Here is a 20589-nt window from a genome sequence, read left to right as displayed (position 1 = left end):
AAATTCATGGTTGCTATTATTTAAATTACAATAACTGAGTATTTGTGACATTGTATGATAAAGTACATGCACTATTGGGCTCATCTTACCCACTAAAAAAAATTATTTCGTTAGTCCTCAGCATTGTTTATATAGCCCTGCGCCTCTAAGTATACTGTAGCAAGATGGCGCCGCTTTCGCCGCATCTCGGCCCGAGCCTTTAAAGTGGCGTGTCATGTCTATTCATACAAGTCATTGGTGGCTACGGTTGCCACAGCGACCCCCCCTTTGCTCTATGGAACATTCCGAGCTGCACCTGAAGGCAGCACGGTCGGTTAGTAACGCAGCAGCGGCAGGAGAGGCTCGCGCAGTCTGTGTGCGGCCAGCGGGAACGTGAGGGGGGCTCCCCACACGCGCTTCTTCCAGGACCAGGGAACTCCAGCGGCAGGAGCCGGTTAGGTCGCCGGTGGGAGAGCGAGCTCTCGACCGAAGCTGTGCTCCAGGGGGGGACGAGGCCCCGGCGCGCTCGGTGAATTCAGCGTTGTGTCGGTGTCCTTCTCTCTCGGACAGCAGCAAACGGTCAACGGGCGGCCGTTGGTGGCTCGCCGCCGCGGGGGCTGCACGCTAACCTGCTGCTGGTTCCTCTCTCTCTCTCTTACCCACACACACACACCCTCCCATCCGTCCGTGTCTGCGTGGCTCCGGTTCGGAAATGCAGTAAAGACTCACCTGTTCCGCGAGCGTGAACCCGAAACGCTCCGTTGAACGCGAAGTGCTTCACAACCGCCAAAAGAAAACAAAAGAAAACGGCCAACAATGGAGTGAAATCTGCCGGGGAGCGACGCACACGACGACCCGCCGTGATTCCCTTGCACGTAAACAAATAAATGATAGAGGATACCATGACCCTGCTGTCTCTTCTAGGTCGGATCATGCGTTATTTTCTGCTCAGACCGGAGACCCTGTTCCTGCTGTGCATCAGCCTGGCTCTGTGGAGCTACTTCTTCCACACGGACGAGGTGAAGACCATCGTGAAGTCCAGCCGGGACGCGGTCAAGATGGTGAAGGGGAAAGTGGCGGAGATGATGCAGAACGAGCGCTTCGGCGGGCTGGACGTCCTGGACGCGGAGTTCTCCAAGACCTGGGAGTTCAGGAGCAACAACGTGGCCGTGTACTCCATCCAAGGCCGGCGGGATCACATGGAGGACAGGTTCGAGGTGCTGACGGACGTCGTCAACAGGAGCCACCCGTCCATATTCGGGATTTTTGATGGCCACGGAGGAGAGGTGAGCCCCCCCCCCCCCCACACACACACACACTCCACGTGCACGTCTGCTTGATGCTCATCTCATTCACCTTCATGTTGGACCCAGGAGGTTCATTAAACTGAGCTTTTAAAGTGTGATTTAACACATGCAAAATCTATAGTGATCAATGGTTTTCTTTAGGTTTTGATTTCTCAGATTTGGCCAAAACCTATAAACAAACAAACAGTCAAAGTTGTGTGTTTATAGTTAAGCTGATGCTACTGAGTTGATCATCACAAATCAATTATTGATGTTTGAATGCTGACTTCTGTGTTTGTATTATTATTATGCTTGCTTCCTCCCCTCCCTCTCTCTCTATGCTTGTTGCCCAGATGTGACAGATGTTGCGTAGCGCTTGCAGCATGTGTTGCGAATGACTCTCAGCTACCACCGCACCAAACCCCCAGCTCAGTATCTGCAGAAGTCAGGTTTCTGTTGGCTAAGGGGCCATTAGTTGCGGCAGCCATCTTGAGCTGTGTTGAAGAATTAGCTGCTGGAAGTTTCATTAAAGCCTGCCCAGCGGTTAGTGGGGACGTTTTGTCAACGACACGCAGGCGCGGGCAAAAACACGATCACCCTTGGCGGTGGACGAGCAAACGAAAACAAGGTTTTTTTCATTTTCATTTTTTCATTTCATTTTCAAAGACGCATAAGCCAAATTCAGTGGTTTTTTTTCTTCTTTTTTTCCTCCTGTCTCTCAATGCTCGAGATTTCCTGAATGCTAATGTGATTAAATATAAACCGGTCCGTTCTTATGGAACATGGCAGGGTAAACTGAATAATTGAGGAAGTTCCTGGAGCCACACTTTGAAGGCTGTTTTCAAGACGGAGACTCAAGGTTAGGACGAAGTTTCCTGCCATGTCAGCTAATACTTCAGATGATTGATCCACCTCCCCCCCTTTCCCCACAACTATCTTGTGACTAACGAGGTGAGACGCAGCAAGACCCGTACTGCTGGGGCAAGCCCCGGAAGGCGATTACTAAATTAGCCTTGGGCATTTTGTCAAAGAGCGTTTGTGTGGAAACAGAGGTGGAGTCTCGCTACAACCTTCTTGCTCACTCGGGCTTATTTTAACGGTAAAGGGGCTGATTTTCGTTTATTTATTTCCACCTCAAAAGCGTACCAGACGCGATCAATTATGATTCGAAACACTGCCGTGTTTCTGTTGGTCTAAAACTGATCATAGCTGGAAGGAGAACTCAGAGACGTTTATAGGCGGCCGGCTGGACTCCACAGCAGAGCAGAACGTAATTGAAACGGCTCTTCAATCACTGCTCTGCCAGCACGTGTCCATCTTTTCCCCTGGCAGGTCTTATTTCTTCGAGCTGTGTTTATCAGAGAGGGAGAGGCACGACAGTGAAACGTAACATAGGTGTGGTTTGACTCATTACTGCTGAGTACACTTGTGCTGTGATGAGAACTGGGGGCCGTTGTGATCACAAGGAGTGTCCTCGACGCGAGTGTGTTGCATTCAGGGGGTTGTTGTTTTAGGGGAGTTAAACATAAGGCTGTGTTGCCGACTGCTGCGGCTCTTGATCAAAGGCGGTCGCTGTTACCGCTCACCGCTGCAGGCGAGAGGGCGATAAGGTTTTTGTCTCTGTCTGTGGGTGTGTGTGCGCTTGTCTGTTGTTGACCCACTGGGTGGATTTTGATGAAGCTCTCACGAAGTAATCACTGGATGGCTGTAACACCATCAGCTTTACAGCTATTCAGCTAAAATCTGGTGCGGCAGTAGCTGAGAGTCGTCCCGACTTGTACTCTAAGAGCTAACTGACTGCGTGAGATCTGTGCTTAAAACTTTCCTGCTAACCTACGGGAGTCAACTCCATCTGTCTGTTGGCAAAGTATCTCATGACCCAGTGGGTGGATTTTAAAGAAGCTCCCGGGAAGTAATCACTGGATGAACCTCCACAACTGATTACCGTCCAATTCAAGATGGCCACCGCAGCTAACTGACACTAGCCAGCCCAAAATGAATAAAACTCAGCCAGTTTTACAGATATTGAGCTAAAAGTTGATCTGGTGTAGAGGGTGATTTACAACACGTAAAGTTTGACATCTTGGCAACAACTACAGCTCTGTCATTTCTCAACAAAAGATGATTTTAGTCTAAAACTTTGGCATTTATTTGTTCAAGAAATGTAACCTGTGTTGCAAAATTAGTCTGTATGAGCTCAGGCTGCAGTGGAAAAAACCACAAAATTATGGATATTTGCATAAAAATGAGTCCATAAAGATGCCATGTTGTGATCCCGGTAACTTAATTAGCAGATATTCTTCCTAATCTTCCTAAAAATGGAAGTTTTCTAACAGGTTTTTGTCTTCAGAAATAATCCTTTTAATTCGAATCCCTACAATTTCCTTTGAAATTGGTCTTTTTTTCTCTGCCGGCTGCCGTAACGTAGGGAAATCCTTTCGTATAATGTTTGGCGTCATTATAAAGCTATGAGATTCTCTTTTTGAAATGTACAGATGAAATTCCAGATGAAATTGCTCAAGACCAGTAAAAATCCAGTTTTCAAACCGGCGCTTTCGTAAAACAAAACCAGCTTATTCTGAAGCCTTTGGGACTGAGAATTTATAACTATCTATATATATATATATATATATACATACATACATGCATACATACATGAGTTCAGGAGATAAATATGTAGCAGCAGATGTGTTTGTGTATATGTCAGAAAAAGGAGAAAATGAGTAGGAGAGCATAAGTTGTATGCATCAGTCCGTTTCATTACTGCATGTCCATGGGTGATGATTTATTTTGTTCTTATTCCCACGCTCTCCTTTGAAGTTTGTGAAATGGTTGCCAGACAGCAACCTTCGGAAACAGCCATCTCTGCTTGGTGAATTTGGATGAATTTATTTATTTTATTCTTAAAGCCAAAAGTTGCTGAACGAAGCGGAGGGTTGCTGTGTGGCCCAAGGCCCCAGCAGGAATTCTGTTGGCCTCAGCTGGCTTGTTAGTTAGCTGTCAGATGCTTTTTATTCCTTTCTGCACGCACGCAATTAGCCCATTCAGACCACGCGCTGTCATTAAAGTAAGGCCTTTATATGTGTCGACATCTGTCTGTTCAACAAGTTCACAAATCTGGTAACAACTCAGGTTCGGTTAATTAAGTCAGCGGCTGAAAAATGAGAAAAAGGAAGTGGATTCAGTTTGTCATCATTAACCTGGTAGATGTTTTATTGATTTATTCGGTTATGAGAATGAAGGGAAATGGTACTTTGTTTTAAAAACAACACAGACCAACTTGCCATGAAAGGTGGGAAATCATCAGATTGAATTTATGTGTGTCTGTTAGCAAAATATCCCAAATATTTAGTCTGAGACAGTGAGATATTAAGAGATCGTAATGTTCACAGCAACAACTTCGAGACGTCTGAACTTTTGCAAACCAGTCCTGGCTCTTCAACAGCCTATTTGTGTCTATTTCTCTGACAGTTGAGCAGTTTTCTGCCTTTTTGCAAGAGAGTTTAAATGTCAGCAGCACTTTCCAGTCGAAATGAATAATTTTTTTCAGTGGTAATTTACAGTTGGGAGTGATTTGATTTGAACAAAAAGAAGTTTAAGTTGGGGAGTTGGAAAAAAAAGAAGCTTGAGCCCGTTCAGAGTTGGACTTCGTTAGTTCTCAGTGCTTACCGAGACAAATCAATTTACCGCCCATTTGCCCGCGACCCTTCGCACCACACACCTACTCGCACACAATGATGCAAATTCAATTTCCCAGGTGTTTAAAATCTCTGTTTAATGTGAGCGCATCCATCAGTCGTCTCCATCTTTTCATATGTTCCCTCTGCGAGGGCATTAATCTGTTAAATGGAGATTGATTTTTAGCTGATGCTTGGAAATAACCTGCATGGAAATGATAACCGTGGGCTTTCCATCCGTTTGATGGCAACTTGAGCCATTTGTTCCTCGCTGGGATGCACAGAGTCAGCAGCACTTCTCCCCTCCCTGTATCACCGACAGGATGTGGCTTGGGGCTCTGCGAAATTACAGCCGAGCACAGAGAAGACATTCACCGCGAGCCCGTTAAACTCCTGTTCAGAGGCTGTTCCGCCGCGCGCCGACTCCGCCGCCCCTTCGCCCTTTGTTTTGTCGATTATTTTTCTTGTTCCAGCGCGGCTCGCTCCGTCATGTAGCTTCGACCAGCGGTGTTTCATTGAGAGTGGGTTGTAAGAGATATGGTTCCTGACTGTGAAGGAGGCGATGGGGGGGCTCTCCGAGCAAAGAAGCACAAATAATGCTAAAACCACAGGGGTTATGACCATTTTATACAGCTACATTGTGTCTGTATTCTGCCTCTAGTTCAACACAAGCTTCATAATATGGTCATTTAATTCTAAAACTCTTTACTGGTTATTCTTTTTATTAAAAAGCAGGATTTTTAGGAGTCATCATGCGGCATATCACACTTTATTTCCAAAGGTAAAGTTTACTTTTTAAGCTTTTACTGGGACGATCAGGTGTTGCGGTGACAGAATGCTTGTTTTAAATTCAGAAGCAGAGGGTGGGTAATGTAGTTTAGACAGTAAAAAGTCAGAATTCCTCCTGAGCCCACTCTCTCTGGAGAGATGAAAGATGGACCTGGCATGTGACTAATTGCAGTGTTGGCATTACAGGATTAGAGAGGAGGGCCCGAGGACACCAATGTGGGTTTGAGACTGTGAGAATATTTATAATGTTTGTGTGTGTGTGTGTGTGTGGCGAGCTTGCAGAAGAAGCCGTTTTCTCCTTGACGAAGGTTGATGGTTCAGGTGGAGATATCGGACCGTTCGGTGTTCCGTTTCAGATCAAAAGTGACTGAACACCCAAGGTCTATCAGGAACACAGGCCTGCTTCGTGCTATCAGTGCCCCCACCAGCTCAAGGGAATGATCGATCAGCTGCTCTTTGCCTTTTACCGGATGGACACGGTTAAAGATGGGGAGAGGGAAAGGAGAATGACAGCTAAAGTCCCACGGCTTGAAATAATCACGGCCGCTGAGTTATTTTGTTTATCTGGATAATCGTTTACACTATTAAATCATGTGGTCACACACATTATATATTTACCATCACTACATTGTTAGAGTATGACCATTTCAGCCCCCCNCTGTTGGCTCAGAGGCCTATTCGCCTCAATAGCCAATTGATTGTCTATTTCCACCTCAGCCATTTCCCACATGACACCAGTTCTTTAAAGTGTTGTATGAAGGGAGCTGGAGTCTTTTCTGCAACAGAGAGCAGTCAGAGGGATCTCAGTTTGAAGAATCAGGGTGGGGTTCTCATGAAGAAGTCAAGCTACTTAGAGCAGGGTCCACTCCTGAGAGAAACTCAAGCATTTATGCTGATTCAAGCTTTCCCAACAGTTTATCTATCACAAATAGAGTGCGGATCATATGTTATTTGATTAATATTCAGCCAGCGACAAGTTATTTAACCGTAATTGATGCTATCATTCATTCAACAACCTTGTGAGATGGATTTTTGAGGACCTCTTTCACATTAGATACAGTATTGATTGGGTTTGGAGTGTAAAAGTAAGCATGAGACATCACTTTTACACGCGAGTTGGCCACATTAGAGTCCAGATTTTTTTGACCTTTCTGGGAATCTTTGAGACGCGCTGGATAAGACTTAAGACGGCAGCCCGACAGTACACTTGTTAAGGTGACTGTCGCTACGGCTGATTTGTGCGATAATTAAATCTCAAGCCGGTTCAATAAAATTAAGGAACGTCTCTAATAAGAACTGTTAATGTTGCTTATAATTAGAGCAGCCTTCCTGTGCCCCGCTTCAGCCATTTGAGCCGCTTCCTTGAAGTCCAACGGAGCAGGAAAAACCGAAGAGCTCATGAGAGGTCCTACTTTTCTCTTGGAATGGTCTTGTGCTGCAGAAGAAAACAAAACAAAACGGAGAGCTCTCCTGAAAAGTCCTCTGACCTTGCTGTAATTTATCCCCGACGGTGAGGTTTGCTTTTCTTGTTGTGAGAGGGAAAAAAAAAATGGAAGAAAAGATTCAAAGAGTGAAACTCAACACATAAATAGACGAATGCAGCTTTTGCCTGTCGAGTTAAAAAAAAAATGTTTAGCTTTAAAGTAAACATCTGTAATCCCCTCTTGTCCAACGTCTTCCTCTACCAGAAAATAAATGCAAAGTTTAGTCGGAAACTAGTTTCCCTCTGTGTGTGTCTCTACTGTCAAAACCCTTTTTTCGCTTTAAAAAAAAACACCCCAGCATTAATGTAATAAGATCATGCGGTCCTCGAGTTTGAGAAGCATGTGTTTGTATAACAGGATTTTGTTTGGTTCCAGCATGTAGCAGCAGATAAAAGCACCTTCTTCACCCTCGATGTGCCAGCCTGGCCTGCTGGCTCTGACTCTTCAATAATTTAACACCCTCTCTGTCACTTCTGCTAAACCTTCCTGTCTAAATATACACCCTTCGTCAGGAGAAGGAAGCCACAAGGTCGTTGTTGAGACACACACACACACACACACACACACACACACGTTCACATCTCTCTGTGCGAGGAGGTGTTGTCGGTGAGGTTTGTGGCGTTGAGCTGCTATTTGTCCTCCTTTAGCTCACCCGTGTCAGAGCTAACGTGGCGCTGGAAGGCGGTAGCTTTGTTGTCTCTGCGCTGCGCCGCCTCCTTGTGCCCCGCCGTTTGCTGCGTTCCTCACACAGCTGCTGGTCGTGTTGCACTAACACGAGGCCTCGTGTGGCGTTTCCCTGATTTCACCTTTTCGTGCGTGCTGATTATGTTGGAAGTGAGGGCTTAAATTGAAACTCGAGGGGCTGCAGAGCCAGACGTTTGCCTCTGAATGTGTAATATGTTGGCCTCTAGCGGTGCTGCTCGAATGAGTAGTCCGGTGATTTTGGTTTGCAGCCGATTACCGGTCTCTAAACTAGACTGCTTTATCTGATCTGCACTTTGTTTTGGGGGGGGGGGTGCATTCTGCACGTAGATGGCCGTTACATAAAGTGCTTGAATTCAAAGCCAGTGTGTGAGTTCCAGCTCTTCAGCTGTTTGTTTGTTTGTGTGTGTGTATGTGTGTGTGTGATTGAGAAAATAGATGAGTCAGTTGGAGTTTGCCTGCTAGCTGTCTTGGCAGTGAGAGATGGCAGGAGAAGAATGTTGGCTGGGAGAAAGGTACGAAGTCACAGCTGTTCAGTGTTAGCGACATTGATGTTTTTGCTATGCAAAAAGGCTGAATTGTCACTTTTTTATTTTTAATGATGGCAGTTGTGGCTTTTCCTCTCTTTGCGTCGCTCAGATGCACCAGCGGCTGGGGGCAGATGCATCCTGGTTGGAAAATAAAAATAAGACGGGCAAGGCTGCCTAAATTATACATTTTTATATTTAAGGCATCTCACAATGAAGGATTTTATAGCTTCATTTTCAGAGGGCTGTTTCTCTTTCAGCGTCTCTTCAGACAGATATTTCTGCACACGTGTGACGTGTTGTTGCACTGCTGGTGCCGGTCTGCCGCACACATGTGCTGCACAGCCTTCCAGATATGGATCCTTCCAGACACGAGGAATGCAGCTGATATTGGGGGGCCTTCGATATTTTCACATGGTTTCTGTTCACCGTGAGCTTAAAAAAAAGCACAACCCTTCAAATAAACTCCGCGGTGAGCCAGTCCTGAGCTAGGTTGTCTTTAATTTACGCTGCAACGAAGGCTCACGGGATAAGGGAGAGATCAAACTCCAAAGAATGTCATTAATTTGGGCTTGTGATTAAAATTGGGAGTGAGAAAGAGCCTGTGTGTGTGTTCCTGTGTGTGTTCTGCATGCATTCCCAGACAAAGCGCGCAGGATTGTTTTTACACTGGGGTCTTTTTGGATTTCTGCCATGTGCCGTTGATTACGGCCACTTGAGATTCGGCACTGTGCAAGTTTTGTTGCCAGCCCTAACCCTAAGGTCAACCATTTGGCTGCTTTTCATTAAGAGAAACAAAATGATGGCAAGCAAGAGGATCAGGGGGTGTACGGTTAAGGAAGCGGGTTGAGTTATTTGTAAACAGATTGTGCCCCCAAAGCCCACGTGTTAATCAGAGTTTCTGCACTAAATATACCTAATCCTTCAATAGGATTTTAGGTTGATTCCTGTCTGGATTCCTCTGACCTAATCATTTGTAATCCTAAAGCATGACAGTAAGAACTGAATGCAACAGCTAAGCTAGCGGGAGTCTCAGTCCTGCACTTCTGCTTTATGTTTGAGGTCTCCAGAGGTCATGAGGCCTGATCCAGAAAATCCAATCTGGGTTGTTTGCGTTGTTCTGACCCTGATGATCTAAATATGCCCTGTCTGTTTGTCTTGTTTACAGAAGTCCACATATTATTAAGATTAGGCAACTACTGAAATAATAATTGAGGTACTCATTATTTTAAATTTGATCAAGGGTCGAAGGTCCTGAATGGGTTTGTTCTGTTTGAGCCGAGGTGAGGTCATTTTGAAATGTATGGCAGTTTTAGTCGGTGGCAACAAAAGGTTGTAAAAGTAAAATGGTATGAATGAGAAACAGGAGCTTTTTGCAGCTGCTTGACTAAATGGCAACAGGTCAGTAAGAGGAGCATTTCAGAGAGGCTGAATCTCCCTGAAGTAAAGATGGGCAGGGGTTCACAAATCTGTGCAAAGTGCTAAAGTTGCCAACGTTCCACTGCAAATAAAATATGGGTTTACAAGACTTGGAAATCATTGCATTCAGTTTTTATTTACATTTTACGCGTTTTTTCAAATTGTTTGATTCAAAAACATGTTGCATTACAAGTCCGTATGTAGCCGATTCTCTGAGTTGATTTCTGCGCTTCTTGCAGCAGAAGTTTCAGCTAATCGCTAAAGCTTCTCAGAATGGGAGAAATGCTTTATTGAGGATAAGAGCATAGAAGAAGATTACAGCGGGGATGAAAAGTGCCGTCGGTGAAGGAAGGAAAGAGGAGGAGACGGATGAGGAGTGACGCTCGAAAGAGAGCGAGAGAGAGAGAGAGAGAGACTGACAAAGTAGCTGAGAAATAAAAAAAAAAAATGCTTCTGGCATGCGGAAGCATAAGTGGAGATAGCAGGAGAGTCGGCTTAGAGATGCTGTTTGGAGGTGGAGAAAAGGCGGGGGAGAAGTTATTTCTTTCAGCTGAGATGAGGGTATAAATGGATGGATGATGAGAGGCGGCACTTTGCTAAGAGTCTGAAGCACGGCTCCTTTTAGTCCAAACCAGGGACTAAAAGTGTGTGCGTGCAGAGAAGAGTTACCAGATGAAGGCTAAACGTGCTGCAAGTTAGATTGGGTCCAAATTTTCTTTCATCTGCCAGGTTGAAGGCCACGGCGCCGTGGGGCAAATCCCCCCACCCCCCTAAGAAAGCTGACATGCTTCCACCTCTCCTTGCTTGTTTCTCATCTCCTCTCTCACACTCGGCCTCTGTCTTTCTTGACCTTTCCCTACAGTACAAGTCTTTGTTTTCTCTCCCTCTTATGTCCTCATCGACTCTTCCTTCCATTCTGATCTCTCCTTTTCTTTCTCATCCCGTCCTGATCTGTGTTGTCGACAGAAATCAAAGTCCGTTAGTCACCCCGAGTGCCTTCAGGTTAGTGCCGTCAAGGCTGTGAGGAGGCAGGAATTGTGGGAGACTGAAGTTTTTTTAGATGGTTTACACCAGTCAGTTAGCTGTACAGGCTTTAAAAGATAATATGGTTGTTGGTTACCATCTGCAACACTTCCTTTTTAGCAGATTTTATTTTCTTCTTCTGACAGATGCGTCAGGATTTTGTTAGCTTCCCCTTCTTCCTTTTATTTTTATCTCGAACCCGTTTGCTTCGTAGCTTCCTTATTTATTACCGCTTTGGTATATCTGTTTCTCCTTTTCTTCCTCCGCCTCCTCCTTTTTACGTCCTCCCCCACCCCTTCACCCGCAGAGTCACCTTATCTCCCTGCAGTCTGTCTGACTTATTTATCACTGCTGTGAAATATTAAAGAGTGTGCTGCCTCTCAAGGGGAGTCCACGTCTTTTCCTTAAAAACACACACACGCGCGCGCGGCGCAGATCACTGTGCCTTCTCAGAAAGGCAAACCTTCTGCAGCCCTGCACCGTGCACAGAACAGGTTTTTATTTTTTTCACTCCTCTTGGTTTTCAAAGGCGGAAAGACTGCACACACTCCTGACAAACCTCTGAATCTCCTCACAACAGGACGCTTCTGCTCTGAGGTTTGGGTACACAAAATTAAAAGCGAGACGCTCTGCCTCACGCACCTTTTTTTTTCTAATGGATTTTTACTGGCAGTCAACCAGTTCTTTTTAGTTTTACTCTCTCCATCGTGCCACATTAATTTCATTATCTGGCTTTAATACGAGCGCAAAGCGAGTTCGAGATGTAAGGTATGAAAATTTGTTATGGAGTTTCCAATTTAGCCACGAGTAACCATGGTTACAGACCTCCAAAAATACCACACAATGTTTAAAATGGATCAACCTTAGATGCCCTGACTTTTGTTTTAACGGAGCCATGCTCCATAATACTGGATTTTTTTCTTTTTATTTACTGTTTCTACCTGTGAAACCTCAAGTCTCAAGTTCCTCAAGCTTCTTTTTACACATTTACAGAAGATGCCGAGCAACTCACGACACATTCGTGTCTCATTTGCTTTGCTTGAATATTTTTGTGCAACTTTGCTTGATAATCAGTAAATGGATGATCTTACTGAGGTATTTATTTAGTTCTCCAAATTCAGATCAATCATTGCTCTTGAGGTTTTGTCACAATTTGCACATGCAATAAATATATAATTTTTTTCCCCGGCTCTTCATAGCAATCCATCAGGATCTGCGTGGTTTATACTCTCGCCCACAAACATGTACGCAGAGAAGGGCAGAGGCTCGCGCTGCCTTCTATTCTTAGCGGACGGTCCCTCGGGGAGCAGTGGCGTCTCGGGCTGGAGCAGGCCAGCGCGGAGTGAATCCGCTCCACAACGGTGCCGCACCTGCTGCGAGGACCGGGAGGACCGGGCTGCTTTTAAACCACACGCCTGCTGGTCCTGTCACTCACTGCCTTTTCAACAGGCACAACAACAAATGTGTGAGCTGTCCAGAGCCTGAAACCAGAAGCATGCTAAACAAATTAGAAACGTTCCAAGCAACAAAAAAAAAAAAAAAAGATTCCCCCCGCTAATTTAGTGCGCGAGCATCAGGTCACTTTATTAGCTGGACCACATTGAAAGTAAAATGCTTGGATGCTTTTCATGTGAAGCCGACGGTGGCCGCAGCCCGAATGGCGGCGGTTTTAGTTCTGAGCTTTTATTTGGCAACATTCAGGATGGTTTTTTGGAACGTGGACACTTGATTTGCTGATCGGCTCCGTGATGTCCTTGTTGTGTTGAACAGGATCTGTGCTGACATTTTTCAGCCGTAGCTGGGAAGCAGATGTCCTTTTCACAAGCTGATATGATGAAATCAATTTGACCTGAGAGAGTATGTTCCCTTTCTTTTTAAAAAAAAAAAAAGAAAGTAAAAATTTGGACTAATTTTTTTTTTTTTTTTCCATTCTTTATCTGATTAAGATGCTGCCTTGTTTTCTTTAAGAGAAGTGTTAGAGGACAAGGTAATCTTAGATCGGATTTTCCTTTTTTTTTTCTTCTTTCGCCTGTTATCTTTCGTGCCCATGTGTGGGAAGAGATGGCTTCTTCTCCCCACGCCTGCCACACAAACTGATGTTATAAAATATCTACTTCTGTTTCTGTTCTTGGACCCGGCATGACTCATATGTTTACTCCTCTTTAGTTTGCTTTTAAACATTCCTCTTTTTCCTTTTTCCTGTAGGTCCAACCATCCAAAGTTATCACCCGGCACTTCAAAATCCACTCATTCTGAGTCCATTAAATCTGGTCAAACATTCAGTGTACTCCTCCTCACAATGCAATTCTTACATTAGTCTTTATAAGAGCAGCAGATGGATTAGATGAGTATTGATTTTTATGGATTCTTGTATGTTCATCCGCATTCATTGTTTGGTTTGTAACACGCTCAGAGGGTGAAGAATTGGTCATCTTGGAGGTTGTTTTTCCTTTCTCTGATCAATGAGAGTTCATAGTTGAGGAAAACTTAAGAAATTAATAAGGGGGGTACAGGAGGTTCGAAAGTAGCCGGCAGCTGGTGGAAAAACGTCGTAGAAAAGCTTCATTCAGACTCATTTTCGCGTGTTTTTTTTTTTTTTGTCCCATTAAAGCCATCCGATCTAATTATGATACAGCGATTAAACTGATCCTGCTTTCAACAAATAAAGCGAACCAGAGCCAAGGTTTGGATGAGACTTAGAGACTTTTTCATAACAGCGACTCGTGACTTTTTCTGGTGGGTTTTTTTTTCCGGAGACTTTTGAAGACTGACATAAAGGCAAGTCTGGCTCTTTTCCATCGATCAGCGGGTCCTGCAGCGGACCCTCCTCCATCCCACAGCGCTCACAGGCGCCTCAGTCCTCCCACACTAAAATAACTTTGAGTTTCTCACTTTCGCCGATCCCAAGCCTGGATAAAGGATCATAGTTGGAACTATGATGCCCAAAAAAAAAACCAGGAGAGTCACAGAGATAACCATCTTCGTCTATCTCACAGCTGTGTGTAATGAGTCTCTGTGAGGACAGTGGTTAGCATATCTGCCTCGCATGTGGGGGGTCAAGGTTCGATCACCGGTCAGATAATCACATCACTGTCATTATTATTATTATTATCATATTCAAACCAAAACACTTTATCTTTTTGTAAATGACAACAGTAATGATTCTATAATATGTAACACCTTGTTTGATCACCACAGCAAATGTTCAGAAACACTTTTGCTTGATTTAGTGGAGTTTTTTATTGAACGCTTCATTAGAAAATGCATTATTAGGCATGAAAATGTATGAATCAGTTTATGGATAATCCAAAGTCATTTAAGTTTCAAGACAATCAAACTGTATTAATAAAACCAGTTTTATTATCACATCACTGCCCTCTGAATTGTAATCAAACCGTATAATGGGGTACCCAAAGAGCCCCACCCCTAGACGTAGTATTCCTTACATTAATGCGCCTTTAACGTCAGAGATTTAAAATTAGCTAATCATTGTGGAGAAATGATAGCACTGTAGTTCATTTGGCGATATTGCAAGATTTTGTGCGATCTGTTGTCTCTCAGACCACGTTTGTGAATGACTCTCAGCTACTACGGCATCAAATTTGATCTCAATGTCTGTAAAACCATAGAGTTATGGCCATTTCTGTGTCTACTAATGGTCAGTTAGCTGTGGCGGCCATCTTGAATTGGAGAGTTTCATTCATGTACCTGCAGTGGTCTGAAATATTTGTCTAACACAACAGACAAATGGCGATGGGCGATAATAAAAAGAAGAATAAGAAGAAAAGTCACATTTTGCCCAACGTTGCTAAATAATAATTAAAGACAGAAAGGAGGGTATAATGATTTGTCTTCACACTCTGTTGGAGGCAGTGTTTAACGACCATCTTTGATGAGGCTTTTTTCCCCCCTGTCACTAATCAGAGTGAGACAGAGAAGACCGTCAGTTTGTTGTTAATGTGATAAATCCAACATCTGTCTCCAGACAGACGGGAAGTGGATGAGGTTTAGAGGCTGGAAGAGGAAAACGACCGATCATGAGAGTCGCTGATAAGAAGTAAAGCTAAGTTGCGAGGATGCGACGATGCCGCACTGTAACTTTAATGACATAAAACGCCAGCAGTTCATTCGCACATGCATCCCCTGCAAAAACAAATCAGCAGAAACCCAGGCGTCGCTCTGCGTCTAATTTATGAGCGCCCCAATTACAGGCCGACTGCTCGCTGCCTCTCGGTGTGTATAGAAATGATCTGCATAGGAAATATAGAGCGGTTACCCTGCGCCATATGCTACCCGGTTTTTAAAGTTCTTCATCCCTGCAGTGTTGTTTAATTGAACGAGTTGTGCCAAAGGGGCCAGCTGTATGGAGATGAGAGGGATCATGAATGGAGGGACACAGGAAGGGATGAATGGAGTCCAGGAAGCTGTTGACTCGGGATGACGGAAGCAGCTCTTGGCACTCGGTCCGCCGCTGTTTGGCTTGTTGTGGCAGGAGCCTCTGAGGAGGGAAAACAACTGCGAGGCCTCGATCTGCAGGTCCATTATCACCTAGCTTTAAAAGGTCAAATAATCTAAGAGCCATTGTGCTGAAAGTATTTACCTGAGCACAAAGAGAAACAGTAAAATCTACATTTTCTGTTTTTATTAAGACTGAAATAAATTGGCAAATCATAAATTAGTAAACCTGTTTTGAAACTTGATGTAAGTGCTCTCATTTGTGCACTTTGAAATCTTAGGATTTTTAACTATTTAATGCTTTCATGTCAATTTTAAACAAAACATCTTCCTTAAAATAACCAGGGAATCTGACTGTCTTTTAGGCTTTACAGTAAACTATTCATTAAGGATATAAAATTGATGCAGTATTGCAGCACATTTTGAATTATTTGTTGTTGTTTTTTGTTTTATTTTTAGGCTTTACAATTTTAGTTCGTTACTCAGTGTTGATACTTTACTCTTCGGTTGTTGTTCGTACAGATGAAGCTCCGTTATCAATCGCTGCCGAGTTAGCAAAATATCTCCTGAACCACTGGGTGGATTTTAATGAAACCCTCAAAGTAATCATCTGCAGTTGACTAACTTTTAGGGTCAGTCCAATTCAGGGTAGCCTCCACAGCTAACTGACATTAGTTAGCTGTGGAGACTACCCTGATAGCTAAAACTGAGCCAGTTTTTGCCAATATTGAGCTAAAGTTAGGTGTGGTAGTAGCTGAGAGTCATCCCTAACACGTACTTCAAGCACTTCACGCTTTTTTGCTTTAAACTTTGGCATCAACTCTTGGTAGCAATCCTGTCTGTTAGCAAAACCTTTCATGAACTTGCATCTACAAGCCAATATTATTTGGAGCCAACCCAGTTCAAGATGGCCGCCACAGCTAACCGACTCCACCCAGTCGTCTCACCGCATTGCACGAGGTCGCAAATAACGTCATTTGACCAAAGCAGCTATAACGCTGCTCCTCATCATCATGAGACGGTCTTAGTTTGAAGTTCTGGCGCGACAGGCGGCGGGCGATATAAACTCCTTCGAGCGATGCTGAAAGTTTTTAATTTTAATTGGTTTTTCCATCACCAACTTTCAGAACTGAATCTCAACTTCCGCAAGAAATGGCGAGGGGTTTGATGCATCATTAATTACTGCTGCGATCAGCGGGACGACTCGTGGACAGCTGCATAAATTTTGATCGGCTTGCAGTTTCCTCAGTTCCATGATCCAATGAATCACAAGTTGGCTATAAAAAAAGTTTAAACTGTGATCAGCTTGTTATAGTTTTATCGAAGCAGAATGGCTGTCTAAACCGAGATGAAGTTTGGGTATTAAAACATCTTTTTAATTACACTATATTTTACTTTCGTTTGTTTATAATAGGATCTGTAAGCTCCTGCCCAACAGAGCTGATAAAAGAGAAAGGAATCTCCATCTTTCCTTCTCTCTGTTTATTTAATTTTTTTTTTATTTAATTCTTTGGTCTCAACACTACGTTCTGGTGTTTTTAAATGTACCTTTTTTTTTATCTCCAAATCTTTGCGTTTCCTTCTCTAGACCTAACCACTCTTGTACTCTTTGTACTCCATCTCTATTTATTGTACTTTCATTTTTCTTCGCCGTGCTTACTTTACCTTTTGCGCTTTGACGAAAACACAGGATGCATCGAAAGGAGGAGGTGGGGGGACTTTTTAGTTCAGCTTCTGCCTCTTTGACGGCCGCATAAATACTAATCACCCCTTCAATCAAAGCTGAAGAGGAGGAAAGGGGGGAGGGCCGCCGAGGAGAACAAGGTTTCTCCGAGAGTGACTGATAGGAGTATCAGTGCATAAATGTGCAGCGCGCTCACAGCGAATTGAGAGAAATGCAAATTGATATTTCAGATCAGAGGAACTGAATGAGTGCTGTGTGTGTGTGTGTGTGTGTGTGAGAAAAGGAGACGGAGTATTGGAGCAATGAGCCGTGAAGATGTAGGAGAGAAAGCTGGTGAGTGGAGATGACAAATGCACAATGACAAAGGTCTTGAATTGTCTCTCCACCAGCAGCACCTTTAATGGCTTACGACAAAATAACAGCGTGGGGGGTGGGGTGGGGGGGGGATCACACCCCCACTTTAATGAAGTGGTGGAGGAATGAGTTTCATTTGTAGCCTTGTTAATAATTTATGACTTTCCTAATGTTGTTGGGGGTTTTTTTCCCTTTAAATCAGACTGAGTTATTGCTAATATCTTTTGGGGGCAGAAGGGCAGCTGAGGAATAACGGATGCTCTTTGCACAAACAGATTTCTGTCTCCTTCGTGAAGCTGATCAAACAGAGTCTTTTACACAGAGGTGATTAATGTACGTGGAGATCCGCTTTACCAATTATTCACTCAGGAAGTGTTATATTCAGCTTCTGTCACCGCAGGAAACAGACACACTTCTTCTTTATTGTGTGTGTGTGTGTGTTGGTCACACCACGTGCTCACAGACACTGATGTGGTTGATGAGCTCTATGAGAGCAGACCCTGCTGTGGCAGCTCTCAGCATTTCAGTGTCAACACAGTGAATGTGTGTAGAAAGTTGGCATTGTTTCAGGAGTGCATTGTAGCTGTGTGTGCGTGTGTGTGCGTTTTTGTTCAATCACACTTTCAAGAAGAGAGGGGGCTGATGAAGCTCACCACCCTAACAAGTATATGAATATTTATGCAATTGATATATCAGTGTCTGCCAGAGAACACAGGCTCCAGATAGGAAGAATACAAATAAGAACACTTGCCAAGTGTGTGTGTGTGTGTGTGTGAGAGAGAGAGAGAGAGATCTGTGTTTGTGTGTGTGAGTTCTGTGTGTGGGCACGGTGGAAGATTATAGGCTCGGGAGTACATGAGCTACTGGGAGGGTGTAAAAATTGAGGTGTGTGTGTCAGAGAGAAACAGAAAGTCATAGCTGACGTTTACTTAGCTCCTCTCCTTTAGGCTTCTTGTGCCCCACATTCAAAAGACAGAGGAGACCACTTTTTAAAAAAAAATTATTGTTTTGCTTGTCATCTTCACGTCTCAGCCTCCCTCACCTTATTATATTATGCTGTTTGTTCCAAGCAAGTTGCTAAAAAAAGATCTGTGTGTCTGTGTGTGTGTGTGAGTGTAAAGTAAGAGATGAAAGCTGGAGAAACACCACTCTCACAGAAATCTAAAAAAAGGAATCAGACTGGATGGAAAATATGTACCAGCTGTTCTGTCATATGACGAGGATAAAAGCATCGGGCTTCAAAGATTTTTGCAGCTTTATTATTTGAAGTCAATTAGGTATATTCAATGCTTTCTTTAAAGACACACACACAAAGAATAATTAGCCTCAAACTAATACTGTCTGTCAAAAGAACGTCTCTTATAGAAACTCCCCAAAAAGATGGAACAAAATCTGCAAAGTTTATCCTAAATCTTTAATAATTTCAGCACGAACTCCCTCTGTAGCTCAGAGAGAATATACTGCCTGGAGAAACCGAAAGACCTTTAATAATTTATACCACTAAAGCTTTGTATTAATGTCAACCAAACTGTAGGATTCTTTATTCGCACACAGTGGAGTCTATGGATTTTGTACTTCATCAGGGAAAACTATGGATTTCAATCCACGCTTGGCACAATTTCATGTTTGGTGCGTGTAAACTTTACAAGGAGATCAATTAAACGGCAAAAGCTTCCATTTTTCTTTATTATTTCGGTATTCCGATGCCATTCGGTAATCCCTGCTGTCATAACAACTGGAGGCCTGGTCGTGCAAACAAACTACAAACTTACCCAAACTTTCAGTTCTGCATGTTTGACCTTTTATCTGCTTTGTATTATTTAGCCTTTTGTTTTGCACTGTAGTGACTGTGTCCTGATAATTAACAGTTTTTTGGGGTCCAAAACTTTTAGTTTGCTGGCTTTCAAACACTGATGGCATTTGGTCATTTCAAAGTGTTCATCAGGACTTTGCCCTTGATAGTACAGCTATCACTCGACTGCTGTTTTTGAACTATTACCTGGAGCAAATCGAATTTCCCAACACTTGCCTCCCAATGGGAAGAGAATAGGATCTTAGACATACTGTATGAGCAAATGAATTAAAACAAACATTAACTTTTCGGTTAGTTTTTAAGTTACCGTTCAGGGTTTGTAGGAGCTGGTACTCATCTCCAGCAGAACGGGGTACACCTGGTCAGGCCACCACTTCATCACAGGGCCACCTCGAGACAAACAAGACGGACACCCATTCACACGCTCATCTAAGAGCAATTTAGAATATCCAATAACCTAACAAGTACCTGGAGAAAACCCATCCCATGCACAGAGAGAGAAAATGCACACTCCACACAGAAATGCCCCAGGCGAGTTTTGAATTTGTGGCTTTCTTGCTTTGAGGCACCAGCCACACCACCCACTTTTTTTCTTTTCCTTTCTAGCCTGGTTTTGCACTTTGTGTCAAAAATTATGTTTCTAAGATGGCATTCTTTTGAAATGGAAAAAAAAGCAGTTAATTAAAAACAAACTTGTTTGTCCCAATAGCGCATTTAGATGCCCTCGCCACACGCTGGAGGTCTTTTCTGCTCTTTGCTGTGCAGCTGGTAAACAAAGACACTGCAGCAGTACAACATACCTCCTTATCAGTGACCTGTAAGAGTTGCTCAGCGCCTGATGTGGGCGATGAGCTTGTTTTTATCTTTCCGAGATAGTAAAGCCTCTCTTGTGTCTCTCCCACCTGCTGTGAGGTGTGTGTAATCCAGGTGAGGTCAGCAGAGGCATGTACACCGAGGAACTGAAAGCTCTATGCCATCCCTGTAAAACGCAGAGCGCTGTGATTTCACGAAGTCTGTAATTAGTTCATTGGTTTTTAAGGTGCGCAGTGTCCATTTTTTTCATGCAGCACATTTAAAACAAACTAAAATTGACTAAAGTGCTCAACAATTAGCCAAATAGGACAATAAACTACAATATTAAGCAGTGGTGTTCAATCCTGGTCTTCAAGAACCACCATCCTGCATGCTGTGGAGGTTTCTCTGCTTTGACACACCTAATTTGAATGAATGAGTGATTCTAGCTTCTGCCGAGGAGCAGGGAAACAACTAAAATGTGTAGGCTAGTGGCCCTCCAGGACCAAGATTGGGACTGCTAATATAAAGTAATAAAATATATAAATAAATAAATAAAAGTTATAGAAAACAATACTCGAGACAATGAAAAAAGGGCTCTTATT

The 20589-nt window shown here is 43.5% G+C and overlaps 1 protein-coding gene across 1 annotated transcript in view; it reads left to right on the top strand.

Annotated features, from left to right (window-relative positions):
- The first annotated feature begins 274 nt into the window (after positions 1-274).
- The window catches only part of ppm1lb (protein phosphatase, Mg2+/Mn2+ dependent, 1Lb), a 40553-nt gene continuing 20238 nt past the window's right edge, over positions 275-20589 (top strand). The window contains exon 1 of the mRNA XM_017424753.3: positions 275-1265. Coding sequence (XP_017280242.1) covers positions 867-1265 — 399 coding nt within the window. The 5' untranslated portion in view covers positions 275-866. The remainder of the gene's footprint in view (positions 1266-20589) is intronic.

The sequence above is a fragment of the Kryptolebias marmoratus genome, linkage group LG2 (genome assembly GCF_001649575.2).
Source record: "Kryptolebias marmoratus isolate JLee-2015 linkage group LG2, ASM164957v2, whole genome shotgun sequence".
NCBI classification, from domain to species: domain Eukaryota; kingdom Metazoa; phylum Chordata; class Actinopteri; order Cyprinodontiformes; family Rivulidae; genus Kryptolebias; species Kryptolebias marmoratus.
Note: the sequence above shows the minus strand (reverse complement) of the source record. Positions and strands in the feature narration are given on the sequence as shown.